We start from the raw sequence: 16,691 nt of genomic DNA, 5'->3' as shown, positions 1-16,691 counted from the left end.
GACCATGTACTCATAGCACCACTACCACCAGACATGACCATGTACTCATAGGACCACCACCAGACATGACCATGTACTCATAGGACCACTACCACCAGACATGACCATGTACTCATAGGACCACCAGACATGACCATGTACTCATAGGACCACCACCAACAGACATGACCATGTACTCATAGGACCACCACCAGACATGACCATGTACTCATAGGACCACCACCAGACATGACCATGTACTCATAGGACCACCAACAGACATGACCATGTACTCATAGGACCACCACCACCAGACATGACCATGTACTCATAGGACCACCAACAGACATGACCATGTACTCATAGGACCACCACCACCAGACATGACCATGTACTCATAGGACCACCACCAGACATGACCATGTACTCATAGGACCACCAGACATGACCATGTACTCATAGGACCACCACCACCAGACATGACCATGTACTCATAGGACCACCACCAGACATGACCATGTACTCATAGGACCACCAACAGACAAAACTCAAATTCTGTACAGAAGGCCGAATGTAACCACCCAACAGAAGGACCATTAAGAAGACAGACTACAGAAGACCAGCCGGGGTCCTTCTTGCTGCTAAGAGCAAGAAAATTAGGCTACAGGGAGCACCAGATCACCAGGACTGGTGAATATCGGAATAATATTGCCTGGTCTGACCAATCTCCATTTCTGCTGCAACATATGGATGGAGAGCCAGAATTGACCTCTTGTATGGTGTCAGTGGTCCAGATTAGCACACATCAGGCCCCTTATTAGAATGGCCTACCCCCCCCCCCCCCATAGGTATCCAGTATAGCCCCCCCCCATAGGTATCCAGTATAGCCCCCCCCCCCCATAGGTATCCAGTATAGCCCCCCCCCCCTATAGGTATCCAGTATAGCCCCCCCCATGGGTATCCAGTATAGCCCTCCCCCGCCCAGTTGAATAGGAATTGAGGTAAAATAAGAGGAAGTTCAGGCCACAGTCCCCCCCAGAATGGAGGTCATCATCACCTGTTGAACTTTCGTAGCAGAACTTTCATCTGATTGAAGTCCGGCCTGTCTAGGGGGTCCTCCGCCCAGCACCTCTGCATGAGCACCCCCAGTTCCTGGATGTGGCAGTAAAGGTTGGTGGACGGTCGGAAGTACGGCTTCTCCTGGCTCTTGACTCGGTCTATAATTTCTGAAAAGGAGAAATTTGGGGGAATTACAGAAGAAAGAGAAACCTCGTGTCTGGTGGTGGGGGGGTCGGCACCCCCGGTCAGGAGACCCACCTTTGGGGCTGTAGTCGGCGCTGTCCATGTAGAAGACCCCGTTCCTGAGAGCGATCTCCTGGAGTATGATGCCAAAGCTGTAGACGTCTCCTTTCTGGGTCCCCTGAGGGTCGGGGGATTCCATGCGGAGGAGCTCCGGGGCCGTCCACAGCCTCTCTATAACAACAATGGAGGGTGAGGAACCCCTCAGAACGGTGAGGAGACTTTCATGTCATAAGAACGTCCCTTCCCTTCCCTTCCCCTTCCTTCCCGTCCCTTCCCCTCCTGTCCCTTCCCCTCCTGTCCCTTCCCCTCCCGTCCCTTCCCGTCCCTTCTCTTCCCTTCCCCTTCCCCTTCCTTCCCCTCCCTTCCCTTACCTTCCCCTCTCTTCCCGTCCTTTCCATTCCCCTTCCATTCCCCTCCCTTCCCTTCCCATCCCTTCCCTTCCCCTCCCTTCCCTTCCCCTCCCCTCCCTTCCCCTCCCTTCCCTTACCTTCCCCTCTCTTCCCGTCCTTTCCCTTCCCTTTCCATTCCCCTCCCTTCCCTTCCCTTCCCTTCCCCTCCCTTCCCTTCCCCTCCCCTCCCCTCCCTTCCCCTCCCTTCCCTTCCCTTCCCCTCCCTTCCCTTCCCATCCCCTCCCTTCCCGTCCTTTCCATTCCCCTCCCTTCCCCTACCGTCCCTTCCCCGTCCCTTCCCTTTCCCCTCCCTTCCCGTCCCTTTTTTTTGATAATAAAAAAAAATCTATTTTTTCTTTTTATATATTTTTGTTATTTCTCTGGATGGCAACCCCCCATTTTTTTATTTTATTTGTTATAAAAAACATCAATTTTATATATATATAAATTTTTTTTTTTTTTTTAAAGGGCCCATAGGTCCTCAGGGCCCCCGAATGGCAAACCCCCCTCCCCCCCTTTTTTTTTTATATATATATTTTTTTCTTTCTTTTTATTAAAGGGTCCAGGGGCCCGGAGGTCCCCAGGGCCCTGGATGGCTACCCCCCTATTTTTTTATATTTTTTAAATTCGTGGCACCCCCCACTTTCCCATTCACGCCCTGCCCCCCCCCGCTTCTCAATTTGAACCCCCCCTGGTTCTCTGCTCCAGGGGGGGGGGCCATGCCTGAAGCTGTGCAAGGGGCCCCATTATTCCTGATGGTGGCCCTGTCCACAGTTCCTCATCTGAGAGGCAGAAATTGCTCAAGGAACCCCAAGCAATGTCTGCAGCAACCCGCCGATCTTCCACGGAACTGTACTAGAAGTTCAATAGAAGGACACACTTTGATTGGTCAGGACCCGTGTCAGGGCCAAGGGTCAGTTTAATGACAACCATCAGAACTGTCAAAAAGGGCTGGGGGGGAGGGGGGGCAGGAGGAGATGCTGCCCTGGGCGCAGTAAAGCAAAGGTGCAAAGAATGGACTCAGTGGGGGAGGGGGCTCCGTTCTGGACCCTTGCCCTGGTAGGTGGCTGACCCGGGCCCGGGACACTTTGAGGTTCATACATTTTGGTAATAATGGGGTCGTCCTTTAGCTGCCTCCAATCACATGGCGGCCAAGGACCTCCTGAGCGGAGATGTTCCGTCTTACTGGCAAAGAAAGCGTGAGAATCCTCCAAGTCCACCACCCTGCGGAAGCTGGCCAGTCCGTAGTCGGTGATCTTCAGGACGAAGCGGCTGTCCACCACGCAGTTGCAGGACTTGAGGTTCCCGTGGGACACGATGACGCTGTTGTGCAGGAACAGCATTCCCTGGAGGAGAAGAAGACGGCCAACCAATCAGGACATTAGAAATATCACTTTTATTTCCAATGAGGTTCTATGTCCCCCGTCTACACTGTGCCCCTGCTGTCCTCCCCCAGTGAGGTTCTATGTTCCTGGTCTACACTGTGCCCCTGCTGTCCTCCCCCAGTGAGGTTCTATGTCCCCCGTCTACACTGTGCCCCTGCTGTCCTCCCCCGGTGAGGTTCTATGTCCCCCGTCTACACTGTGCCCCTGCTGTCCTCCCCCGGTGAGGTTCTATGTCCCCCGTCTACACTGTGCCCCTGCTGTCCTCCCCCGGTGAGGTTCTATGTCCCCCGTCTACACTGTGCCCCTGCTGTCCTCCCCCCAGTGAGGTTCTATGTCCCCGGTCTACACTGTGTCCCTGCTGTCCTCCCCCAGTGAGGTTCTATGTCCCCCGTCTACACTGTGCCCCTGCTGTCCTCCCCCCAGTGAGGTTCTATGTCCCCGGTCTACACTGTGTCCCTGCTGTCCTCCCCCAGTGAGGTTCTATGTCCCCCGTCTACACTGTGTCCCTGCTGTCCTCCCCCCAGTGAGGTTCTATGTCCCCCGTCTACACTGTGCCCCTGCTGTCCTCCCCCGGTGAGGTTCTATGTCCCCCGTCTACACTGTGCCCCTGCTGTCCTCCCCCGGTGAGGTTCTATGTCCCCCGTCTACACTGTGCCCCTGCTGTCCTCCTCCCAGTGAGGTTCTATGTCCCCCGTCTACACTGTGCCCCTGCTGTCCTCCCCCCAGTGAGGTTCTATGTCCCCGGTCTACACTGTGTCCCTGCTGTCCTCCCCCAGTGAGGTTCTATGTCCCCCGTCTACACTGTGCCCCTGCTGTCCTCCCCCGGTGAGGTTCTATGTCCCCCGTCTACACTGTGCCCCTGCTGTCCTCCCCCGGTGAGGTTCTATGTCCCCCGTCTACACTGTGCCCCTGCTGTCCTCCTCCCAGTGAGGTTCTATGTCCCCCGTCTACACTGTGCCCCTGCTGTCCTCCCCCCAGTGAGGTTCTATGTCCCCGGTCTACACTGTGTCCCTGCTGTCCTCCCCCAGTGAGGTTCTATGTCCCCCGTCTACACTGTGCCCCTGCTGTCCTCCCCCCAGTGAGGTTCTATGTCCCCGGTCTACACTGTGTCCCTGCTGTCCTCCCCCAGTGAGGTTCTATGTCCCCCGTCTACACTGTATCCCTGCTGTCCTCCCCCCAGTGAGGTTCTATGTCCCCCGTCTACACTGTGCCCCTGCTGTCCTCCCCCAGTGAGGTTCTATGTCCCCCGTCTACACTGTGCCCCTGCTGTCCTCCTCCCAGTGAGGTTCTATGTCCCCCGTCTACACTGTGCCCCTGCTGTCCTCCCCCAGTGAGGTTCTAGGTCCCCGTCTACACTGTGCCCCTGCTGTCCTCCCCCAGTGAGGTTCTATGTCCCCCGTCTACACTGTGCCCCTGCTGTCCTCCCCCCAGGGAGGTTCTATGTCCCCCGTCTACACTGTGCCCCTGCTGTCCTCCCCCGGTGAGGTTCTATGTCCCCGGTCTACACTGTGCCCCTGCTGTCCTCCCCCAGTGAGGTTCTATGTCCCCCGTCTACACTGTGCCCCTGCTGTCCTCCCCCCAGTGAGGTTCTATGTCCCCCGTCTACACTGTGCCCCTGCTGTCCTCCCCCCAGTGAGGTTCTATGTCCCCCGTCTACACTGTGCCCCTGCTGTCCTCCCCCAGTGAGGTTCTTTGTCCCCCGTCTACACTGTGCCCCTGCTGTCCTCCCCCGGTGAGGTTCTATGTCCCCATCTACACTGTGCCCCTGCTGTCCTCCCCCAGTGAGGTTCTATGTCCCCCGTCTACACTGTGCCCCTGCTGTCCTCCCCCAGTGAGGTTCTATGTCCCCCGTCTACACTGTGTCCCTGCTGTCCCCCCCCCCCAGTGAGGTTCTATGTCCCCCGTCTACACTGTGCCCCTGCTGTCCTCCCCTAGTGAGGTTCTATGTCCCCCGTCTACACTGTGCCCCTGCTGTCCTCCCCCAGTGAGGTTCTATGTCCCCGTCTACACTGTGCCCCTGCTGTCCTCCCCCAGTGAGGTTCTATGTCCCCCGTCTACACTGTGCCCCTGCTGTCCTCCCCCAGTGAGGTTCTATGTCCCCCGTCTACACTGTGCCCCTGCTGTCCTCCCCCAGTGAGGTTCTATGTCCCCCGTTCTACACTGTGCCCCTGCTGTCCTCCCCCCAGTGAGGTTCTATGTCCCCCGTCTACACTGTGCCCCTGCTGTCCTCCCAGTGAGGTTCTATGCCCCCCGTCTACACTGTGCCCCTGCTGTCCTCTCCCAGTGAGGTTCTATGTCCCCCGTCTACACTGTGCCCCTGCTGTCCTCCCCCCAGTGAGGTTCTATGTCCCCGGTCTACACTGTGTCCCTGCTGTCCTCCCCCAGTGAGGTTCTATGTCCCCCGTCTACACTGTGTCCCTGCTGTCCTCCCCCCAGTGAGGTTCTATGTCCCCCGTCTACACTGTGCCCCTGCTGTCCTCCCCCAGTGAGGTTCTATGTCCCCCGTCTACACTGTGCCCCTGCTGTCCTCCTCCCAGTGAGGTTCTATGTCCCCCGTCTACACTGTGCCCCTGCTGTCCTCCCCCAGTGAGGTTCTAGGTCCCCGTCTACACTGTGCCCCTGCTGTCCTCCCCCAGTGAGGTTCTATGTCCCCCGTCTACACTGTGCCCCTGCTGTCCTCCCCCCAGTGAGGTTCTATGTCCCCCGTCTACACTGTGCCCCTGCTGTCCTCCCCCAGTGAGGTTCTATGTCCCCGGTCTACACTGTGCCCCTGCTGTCCTCCCCCAGTGAGGTTCTATGTCCCCCGTCTACACTGTGCCCCTGCTGTCCTCCCCCCAGTGAGGTTCTATGTCCCCCGTCTACACTGTGCCCCTGCTGTCCTCCCCCCAGTGAGGTTCTATGTCCCCCGTCTACACTGTGCCCCTGCTGTCCTCCCCCAGTGAGGTTCTTTGTCCCCCGTCTACACTGTGCCCCTGCTGTCCTCCCCCGGTGAGGTTCTATGTCCCCCGTCTACACTGTGCCCCTGCTGTCCTCCTCCCAGTGAGGTTCTATGTCCCCCGTCTACACTGTGCCCCTGCTGTCCTCCCCCCAGTGAGGTTCTATGTCCCCGGTCTACACTGTGTCCCTGCTGTCCTCCCCCAGTGAGGTTCTATGTCCCCCGTCTACACTGTGCCCCTGCTGTCCTCCCCCCAGTGAGGTTCTATGTCCCCGGTCTACACTGTGTCCCTGCTGTCCTCCCCCAGTGAGGTTCTATGTCCCCCGTCTACACTGTGTCCCTGCTGTCCTCCCCCCAGTGAGGTTCTATGTCCCCCGTCTACACTGTGCCCCTGCTGTCCTCCCCCAGTGAGGTTCTATGTCCCCCGTCTACACTGTGTCCCTGCTGTCCTCCCCCCAGTGAGGTTCTATGTCCCCCGTCTACACTGTGCCCCTGCTGTCCTCCCCCAGTGAGGTTCTATGTCCCCCGTCTACACTGTGTCCCTGCTGTCCCCCCCCCCCAGTGAGGTTCTATGTCCCCCGTCTACACTGTGCCCCTGCTGTCCTCCCCTAGTGAGGTTCTATGTCCCCCGTCTACACTGTGCCCCTGCTGTCCTCCCCCAGTGAGGTTCTATGTCCCCGTCTACACTGTGCCCCTGCTGTCCTCCCCCAGTGAGGTTCTATGTCCCCCGTCTACACTGTGCCCCTGCTGTCCTCCCCCAGTGAGGTTCTATGTCCCCCGTCTACACTGTGCCCCTGCTGTCCTCCCCCAGTGAGGTTCTATGTCCCCCGTTCTACACTGTGCCCCTGCTGTCCTCCCCCCAGTGAGGTTCTATGTCCCCCGTCTACACTGTGCCCCTGCTGTCCTCCCAGTGAGGTTCTATGCCCCCCGTCTACACTGTGCCCCTGCTGTCCTCTCCCAGTGAGGTTCTATGTCCCCACCTACCTTCACAGCGACCCCCACCTACCTTCACAGCGACCCCCACCTACCTTCACAGCGACACAACCCCCACCTACCTTCACAGCGACCCCCACCTACCTTCACAGCGACACGACCCCCACCTACCTTCACAGCGACCCGACCCCCACCTACCTTCACAGCAACCCCCACCTACCTTCACAGCGACCCCCCACCTACCTTCACAGCGACCCCCACCTACCTTCACAGCGACCCCCCACCTACCTTCACAGCGACCCCCACCTACCTTCACAGCGACCCCCACCTACCTTCACAGCGACCCGACCTACCTTCACAGCGACCCCACCTACCTTCACAGCGACCCCAGCCTACCTTCACAGCGACCCCCACCTACCTTCACAGCAACCCCCCACCTACCTTCACAGCGACCCCCACCTACCTTCACAGCGACCCCCACCTACCTTCACAGCGACCCCCACCTACCTTCACAGCAACCCCCACCTACCTTCACAGCGACCCCGACCTACCTTCACAGCGACCCCCACCTACCTTCACAGCGACCCGACCCCACCTACCTTCACAGCGACCCCCCACCTACCTTCACAGCGACCCCCACCTACCTTCACAGCGACCCGACCCCCACCTAACTTCACAGCGACCCCCACCTACCTTCACAGCGACCCGACCCCCACCTACCTTCACAGCAACCCCCACCTACCTTCACAGCGACCCCCACCTACCTTCACAGCGACCCCCACCTACCTTCACAGCGACCCCCCACCTACCTTCACAGCGACCCCCACCTACCTTCACAGCGACCCCCCACCTACCTTCACAGCGACCCCCACCTACCTTCACAGCGACCCAACCCCCACCTACCTTCACAGTGACCCCCACCTACCTTCACAGCGACCCCCACCTACCTTCACAGCGACCCCCACCTACCTTCACAGCGACCCCCCCACCTACCTTCACAGCGATCCCCCACCTACATTCACAGCGACCCCCACCTACCTTCACAGCGACCCCCCACCTACCTTCACAGCGACCCCCACCTACCTTCACAGCGACCCGACCCCACCTACCTTCACAGCGACCCGACCCCCACCTACCTTCACAGCAACCCCCACCTACCTTCACAGCGACCCCCACCTACCTTCACAGCGACCCGACCCCCACCTACCTTCACAGCAACCCCCACCTACCTTCACAGCGACCCCCCACCTACCTTCACAGCGACCCCCCACCTACCTTCACAGCGACCCCCCACCTACCTTCACAGCGATCCCCACCTACCTTCACAGCGATCCCCACCTACCTTCACAGCGACCCCCACCTAGCTTCACAGCGACCCCCACCTACCTTCACAGCGACCCCCACCTACCTTCACAGCGATCCCCACCTACCTTCACAGCGACCCCCACCTACCTTCACAGCGACCCCCACCTAACTTCACAGCGACCCCCCACCTACCTTCACAGCGATCCCCACCTACCTTCACAGCGATCCCCACCTACCTTCACAGCGATCCCCACCTACCTTCACAGCGACCCCCACCTAGCTTCACAGCGACCCCCACCTACCTTCACAGCGACCCCCACCTACCTTCACAGCGACCCCCACCTACCTTCACAGCGACCCCCCACCTACCTTCACAGCGACCCCACCTACCTTCACAGCGACCCCCACCTACCTTCACAGCGACCCCCCACCTACCTTCACAGCGACCCCCACCTACCTTCACAGCGACCCGACCCCACCTACCTTCACAGCGACCCCCACCTAGCTTCACAGCGACCCCCACCTACCTTCACAGCGACCCCCACCTACCTTCACAGCGACCCCCACCTACCTTCACAGCGACCCCCCACCTACCTTCACAGCGACCCCACCTACCTTCACAGCGACCCCCACCTACCTTCACAGCGACCCCCCCCCTACCTTCACAGCGACCCCCACCTACCTTCACAGCGACCCGACCCCACCTACCTTCACAGCGACCCCCACCTACCTTCACAGCGACCCCCACCTACCTTCACAGCGACCCCCCACCTACCTTCACAGCGATCCCCACCTACCTTCACAGCGATCCCCACCTACCTTCACAGCGACCCCCACCTACCTTCACAGCGACCCCCACCTACCTTCACAGCGACCCCCACCTACCTTCACAGCGACCCCCACCTACCTTCACAGCGACCCCCCACCTACCTTCACAGCGACCCCACCTACCTTCACAGCGACCCCCACCTAGCTTCACAGCGACCCCCACCTACCTTCACAGCGACCCGACCTACCTTCACAGCGACCCCCACCTACCTTCACAGCGACCCCCACCTACCTTCACAGCGACCCCCACCTACCTTCACAATGTCATTTATCAAGGAATACCGGAACATCCAATCCAGAGTAATACTCTCATTCTCCAGAATGTCCTGCAGAGGGAACATACAATCATGGAGCGATGCTCTGCAGAATATATCAATATGGATCTGTCAGGAGGGGGAGGGGAGGGAGCGATGCTCTGCAGAATATATCAATATGGATCTGTCAGGAGGGGGAGGGGAGGGTGCGATGCTCTGCAGAATATATCAATATGGATCTGTCAGGAGGGGGAGGGAGCGATGTTCTGCAGAATGTATCAATATGGATCTGTCAGGAGGGGGAGGGGAGGGAGCGATGCTCTGCAGAATATATCAATAGGGATCTGTCAGGAGGGGGAGGGAGCGATGCTCTGCAGAATATATCAATATGGATCTGTCAGGAGGGGGAGGGGAGGGTGCGATGCTCTGCAGAATATATCAATATGGATCTGTCAGGAGGGGGAGGGGACGGTGCGATGCTCTGCAGAATGTATCAATATGGATCTGTCAGGAGGGGGAGGGGAGGGTGCGATGCTCTGCAGAATATATCAATATGGATCTGTCAGGAGGGGGAGGGGACGGTGCGATGCTCTGCAGAATGTATCAATATGGATCTGTCAGGAGGGGGAGGGAGCGATGTTCTGCAGAATATATCAATATGGATCTGTCAGGAGGGGGAGGGGAGGGAGCGATGCTCTGCAGAATGTATCAATATGGATCTGTCAGGAGGGGGAGGGGAGGGATGCTCTGCAGAATATATCAATATGGATCTGTCAGGAGGGGGAGGGGAGGGAGCGATGCACTGCAGAATATACCAATATGGATCTGTCAGGAGGGGGAGGGAGCGATGCTCTGCAGAATATATCAATATGGATCTGTCAGGAGGGGGAGGGGAGGGATGCTCTGCAGAATATATCAATATGGATCTGTCAGGAGGGGGAGGGGAGGGATGCTCTGCAGATCTCAGGGTGGAAGACTCACCTGCAGGCTCCCCCGGGGGCAGTATTCGGTCAGGATACAGATATTGGGCGGGTCTATACACGCCCCGACAAATCGGGTCAGATGCTCGTTCTGGACGTCCCTCATCTGCAATGGAGATGATAATTGGTCAGATCTTCCTTCATATCCCCGCCCACTTACACCTCCCTGTGTCACAGCCCCGCCCACTTACACCTCCCTGTCACAGCCCCGCCCACTTACACCTCCCTGTGTCACAGCCCCGCCCACTTACACCTCCCTGTGTCACAGCCCCGCCCACTTACACCTCCCTGTGTCACAGCCCCGCCCACTTACACCTCCCTGTCACAGCCCCGCCCACTTACACCTCCCTGTGTCACAGCCCCGCCCACTTACACCTCCCTGTGTCACAGCCCCGCCCACTTACACCTCCCTGTGTCACAGCCCCGCCCACTTACACCTCCCTGTCACAGCCCCGCCCACTTACACCTCCCTGTGTCACAGCCCCGCCCACGTACACCTCCCTGTGTCACAGCCCCGCCCACTCACACCTCCCTGTGTCACAGCCCCGCCCACGTACACCTCCCTGTGTCACAGCCCCGCCCACGTACACCTCCCTGTGTCACAGCCCCGCCCACTCACACCTCCCTGTGTCACAGCCCCGCCCACGTACACCTCCCTGTGTCACAGCCCCGCCCACGTACACCTCCCTGTGTCACAGCCCCGCCCACTCACACCTCCCTGTGTCACAGCCCCGCCCACGTACACCTCCCTGTGTCACAGCCCCGCCCACGTACACCTCCCCGTGTCACAGCCCCGCCCACTCACACCTCCCTGTGTCACAGCCCCGCCCACGTACACCTCCCTGTGTCACAGCCCCGCCCACTCACACCTCCTTGTGTCACAGCCCCGCCCACTCACACCTCCCTGTGTCACAGCCCCGCCCACTTACACCTCCCTGTGTCACAGCCCCGCCCACTTACACCTCCTTGTGTCACAGCCCCGCCCACGTACACCTCCCCGTGTCACAGCCCCGCCCACTTACACCTCCTTGTGTCACAGCCCCGCCCACTTACACCTCCCTGTGTCACAGCCCCGCCCACTTACACCTCCCTGTGTCACAGCCCCGCCCACTTACACCTCCCTGTGTCACAGCCCCGCCAACTTACACCTCCCTGTGTCACAGCCCCGCCCACTTACACCTCCCTATGTCAAAGCCCCGCCCACTTACACCTCCCTGTGTCACAGCCCCGCCCACTTACACCTCCCTGTGTCACAGCCCCGCCCACTTACACCTCCTTGTGTCACAGCCCCGCCCACTTACACCTCCCTGTGTCACAGCCCCGCCCACTTATACCTCCCTGTGTCACAGCCCCGCCCACTTACACCTCCCTGTGTCACAGCCCCGCCCACTTACACCTCCCTGTGTCAAAGCCCCGCCCACTTACCCCTACTTGTGTCACAGCCCTGCCCACTTACACCTCCCTGTGTCACAGCCCCGCCCACTTACACCTCCCTGTGTCACAGCCCCACCCACTTACACCTCCTTGTGTCACAGCCCCGCCCCCTTACACCTCCTTGTGTCACAGCCCCGCCCACTTACACCTCCCGGTGTCACAGCCCCGCCCACTTACACCTCCTTGTGTCACAGCCCCGCCCACTTACACCTCCACGTGTCACAGCCCCACCCACTTACACCTCCATGTGTCACAGCCCCGCCCACTTACACCTCCTTGAAATTAAAGGGAACCCATCAGAACATCAACACGGTGACTTCATCAGGACTGTCACCCTCAGTGACTTCATCAGGACTGTCAACCGTTCAGTGACTTCCTCAGGACTGTCACCCTCAGTGACTTCCGGGGAAATGTCAGCCAATCTTCTGATTAATTCCCCCGGGCCCAGCAAATAACATTCCCGAGAGCGAAGGAGGCGGAGAATGTTACAGACGAGGGCGCAGAAGAGAGGGGGAGGGGTGTAACTCATCGGAGACCGCCACCTCCAGGAACGGGTTCATCTGCTTACATTCCCCCTCCCCCTCATCTACATACTAATCACATTACTAAATAAAATCTTTCCATTACATATCTAATTTTATACACTGTGATGTCATCACTGGGTCTCTGAGCTTCTCTATGCAATGCAGGCAGATCAGGGCTAGTGGGAGGGGCTTACAGGGGGGGCTGTACCTAGATTCACAAAAACTACCTCCAGCCCTGTATTTAGCCCTTCTACTCCCCACCCTGTGTGTAGCCCCCCTACTCCTCAACCTGTGTGTAGCCCCCTACTCCTCTACTCCTCACCCTGTGTGTAGCCCCCCATTCCCATTCCTGTGTGTAGCCCCCCATTCCCATTCCTGTGTGTAGCCCCCATTCCCATTCCTGTGTGTAGCCCCCCCATTCCCATTCCTGTGTGTAGCCCCCCATTCCCATTCCTGTGTGTAGCCCCCATTCCCATTCCTGTGTGTAGCCCCCTATCCCCATTCCTGTGTGTAGCCCCCCCATTCCCATTCCTGTGTGTAGCCCCCCTATCCCCATTCCTGTGTGTAGCCCCCCATTCCCATTCCTGTGTGTAGCCCCCCTATCCCCATTCCCATGTGTAGCCCCCCTATCCCCATTCCTGTGTGTAGCCCCCCATTCACATTCCTGTGTGTAGCCCCCCCATTCCCATTCCCATGTGTAGCCCCCCTATCCCCATTCCTGTGTGTAGCCCCCCTATCCCCATTCCTGTGTGTAGCCCCCCATTCCCATTCCTGTGTGTAGCCCCCCATTCCTGTGTGTAGCCCCCCTATCCCCATTCCTGTGTGTAGCCCCCCTATCCCCATTCCTGTGTGTAGCCCCCCCATTCCCATTCCCATGTGTAGCCCCCCATTATCATTCCTGTGTGTAGCCCCCCTATCCCCATTCCTGTGTGTAGCCCCCCTATCCCCATTCCTGTGTGTAGCCCCCCTATCCCCATTCCTGTGTGTAGCCCCCCCATTCCCATTCCCATGTGTAGCCCCCCTATCCCCATTCCTGTGTGTAGCCCCCCTATCCCCATTCCTGTGTGTAGCCCCCCTATCCCCATTCCCGTGTGTAGCCCCCCATCCCCATTCCCATGTGTAGCCCCCCTATCCCCATTCCTGTGTGTAGCCCCCCTATCCCCATTCCCATGTGTAGCCCCCCTATCCCCATTCCTGTGTGTAGCCCCCCTATCCCCATTCCTGTGTGTAGCCCCCCATCCCCATTCCTGTGTGTAGCCCCCCATCCCCATTCCCATGTGTAGCCCCCCTATCCCCATTCCTGTGTGTAGCCCCCCTATCCCCATTCCCATGTGTAGCCCCCCTATCCCCATTCCTGTGTGTAGCCCCCCTATCCCCATTCCTGTGTGTAGCCCCCTATCCCCATTCCTGTGTGTAGCCCCCCCATTCCCATGTGTAGCCCCCCTATCCCCATTCCTGTGTGTAGCCCCCCTATCCCCATTCCTGTGTGTAGCCCCCCTATCCCCATTCCCGTGTGTAGCCCCCCTATGCCCATTCCTGTGTGTAGCCCCCCTATCCCCATTCCCGTGTGTAGCCCCCCTATGCCCATTCCTGTGTGTAGCCCCCCTATCCCCATTCCTGTGTGTAGCCCCCCTATCCCCATTCCTGTGTGTAGCCCCCCTATCCCCATTCCCGTGTGTAGCCCCCCTATGCCCATTCCTGTGTGTAGCCCCCCTATCCCCATTCCCGTGTGTAGCCCCCCTATGCCCATTCCCGTGTGTAGCCCCCCTATGCCCATTCCTGTGTGTAGCCCCCCTATCCCCATTCCCGTGTGTAGCCCCCCTATGCCCATTCCTGTGTGTAGCCCCCCATTCCCATGTGTGTAGCCCCCCTATCCCCATTCCTGTGTGTAGCCCCCCATCCCCATGTGTAGCCCCCCTATCCCCATTCCTGTGTGTAGCCCCCCTATCCCCATTCCTGTGTGTAGCCCCCCTATCCCCATTCCTGTGTGTAGCCCCCCATTCCCATTCCTGTGTGTAGCCCCCCCATTCACATTCCTGTGTGTAGCCCCCATTCCCATTCCTGTGTGTAGCCCCCTATCCCCATTCCTGTGTGTAGCCCCCCATTCCCATTCCTGTGTGTAGCCCCCCCATTCCCATTCCTGTGTGTAGCCCCCCATTCCCATTCCTGTGTGTAGCCCCCCATTCCCATTCCTGTGTGTAGCCCCCCTATCCCCATTCCCATGTGTAGCCCCCCTATCCCCATTCCTGTGTGTAGCCCCCCTATCCCCATTCCTGTGTGTAGCCCCCTATCCCCATTCCTGTGTGTAGCCCCCCTATCCCCATTCCTATGTGTAGCCCCCCTATCCCCAGTCCTGTGTGTAGCCCCCCATTCCCATTCCTGTGTGTAGCCCCCCATTCCCATTCCTGTGTGTAGCCCCCCTATCCCCATTCCTATGTGTAGCCCCCCTATCCCCAGTCCTGTGTGTAGCCCCCCATTCCCATTCCTGTGTGTAGCCCCCCTATCCCCATTCCTGTGTGTAGCCCCCCTATCCCCATTCCTGTGTGTAGCCCCCCTATCCCCATTCCTGTGTGTAGCCCCCCATTCCCATTCCTGTGTGTAGCCCCCCTATCCCCATTCCTGTGTGTAGCCCCCCTATCCCCATTCCCGTGTGTAGCCCCCCCTATGCCCATTCCTGTGTGTAGCCCCCCTATCCCCATTCCCATGTGTAGCCCCCCTATCCCCGGTCCTATGTGTAGCCCCCCTATCCCCATTCATGTGTGTAGCCCCCCTATCCCCATTCATGTATGTAGCCCCCCATTCCCATGTGTAGCCCCCCTATCCCCATTCCTGTGTGTAGCCCCCCATCCCCATTCCTGTGTGTAGCCCCCCATCCCCATTCCCATGTGTAGCCCCCCTATCCCCATTCCTGTGTGTAGCCCCCCTATCCCCATTCCCATGTGTAGCCCCCCTATCCCCATTCCTGTGTGTAGCCCCCCTATCCCCATTCCTGTGTGTAGCCCCCTATCCCCATTCCTGTGTGTAGCCCCCCCATTCCCATGTGTAGCCCCCCTATCCCCATTCCTGTGTGTAGCCCCCCTATCCCCATTCCTGTGTGTAGCCCCCCTATCCCCATTCCCGTGTGTAGCCCCCCTATGCCCATTCCTGTGTGTAGCCCCCCTATCCCCATTCCCGTGTGTAGCCCCCCTATGCCCATTCCTGTGTGTAGCCCCCCTATCCCCATTCCTGTGTGTAGCCCCCCTATCCCCATTCCTGTGTGTAGCCCCCCTATCCCCATTCCCGTGTGTAGCCCCCCTATGCCCATTCCTGTGTGTAGCCCCCCTATCCCCATTCCCGTGTGTAGCCCCCCTATGCCCATTCCCGTGTGTAGCCCCCCTATGCCCATTCCTGTGTGTAGCCCCCCTATCCCCATTCCCGTGTGTAGCCCCCCTATGCCCATTCCTGTGTGTAGCCCCCCATTCCCATGTGTGTAGCCCCCCTATCCCCATTCCTGTGTGTAGCCCCCCATCCCCATGTGTAGCCCCCCTATCCCCATTCCTGTGTGTAGCCCCCCTATCCCCATTCCTGTGTGTAGCCCCCCTATCCCCATTCCTGTGTGTAGCCCCCCATTCCCATTCCTGTGTGTAGCCCCCCCATTCACATTCCTGTGTGTAGCCCCCATTCCCATTCCTGTGTGTAGCCCCCTATCCCCATTCCTGTGTGTAGCCCCCCATTCCCATTCCTGTGTGTAGCCCCCCCATTCCCATTCCTGTGTGTAGCCCCCCATTCCCATTCCTGTGTGTAGCCCCCCATTCCCATTCCTGTGTGTAGCCCCCCTATCCCCATTCCCATGTGTAGCCCCCCTATCCCCATTCCTGTGTGTAGCCCCCCTATCCCCATTCCTGTGTGTAGCCCCCTATCCCCATTCCTGTGTGTAGCCCCCCTATCCCCATTCCTATGTGTAGCCCCCCTATCCCCAGTCCTGTGTGTAGCCCCCCATTCCCATTCCTGTGTGTAGCCCCCCATTCCCATTCCTGTGTGTAGCCCCCCTATCCCCATTCCTATGTGTAGCCCCCCTATCCCCAGTCCTGTGTGTAGCCCCCCATTCCCATTCCTGTGTGTAGCCCCCCTATCCCCATTCCTGTGTGTAGCCCCCCTATCCCCATTCCTGTGTGTAGCCCCCCTATCCCCATTCCTGTGTGTAGCCCCCCATTCCCATTCCTGTGTGTAGCCCCCCTATCCCCATTCCTGTGTGTAGCCCCCCTATCCCCATTCCCGTGTGTAGCCCCCCCTATGCCCATTCCTGTGTGTAGCCCCCCATTCCCATGTGTAGCCCCCCTATCCCCGGTCCTATGTGTAGCCCCCCTATCCCCATTCATGTGTGTAGCCCCCCTATCCCCATTCATGTATGTAGCCCCCCATTCCCATGTGTAGCCCCCCTATCCCCATTCCTGTGTGTAGCCC

General features: G+C 58.9%; 1 protein-coding gene across 1 annotated transcript in view; it reads right to left on the bottom strand.

The window, feature by feature from the left end:
• Positions 1-1,013: 1,013 nt before the first annotated feature.
• The window catches only part of NPR1 (natriuretic peptide receptor 1), a 99,134-nt gene continuing 83,456 nt past the window's right edge, over positions 1,014-16,691 (bottom strand). The window contains exons 11-15 of the mRNA XM_040332794.1: positions 10,292-10,396; positions 9,311-9,382; positions 2,857-3,016; positions 1,297-1,452; positions 1,014-1,205 (exon numbers count right to left, since the gene is read on the bottom strand). Of these exons, the coding sequence (XP_040188728.1) occupies positions 1,033-1,205; positions 1,297-1,452; positions 2,857-3,016; positions 9,311-9,382; positions 10,292-10,396 (666 nt within the window). The 3' untranslated portion in view covers positions 1,014-1,032. The remainder of the gene's footprint in view (positions 1,206-1,296; positions 1,453-2,856; positions 3,017-9,310; positions 9,383-10,291; positions 10,397-16,691) is intronic.

This window comes from Rana temporaria, chromosome 13 (assembly GCF_905171775.1).
Source record: "Rana temporaria chromosome 13, aRanTem1.1, whole genome shotgun sequence".
NCBI lineage: Eukaryota > Metazoa > Chordata > Amphibia > Anura > Ranidae > Rana > Rana temporaria.
This window is presented reverse-complemented; position numbering and strand designations above follow the sequence as displayed.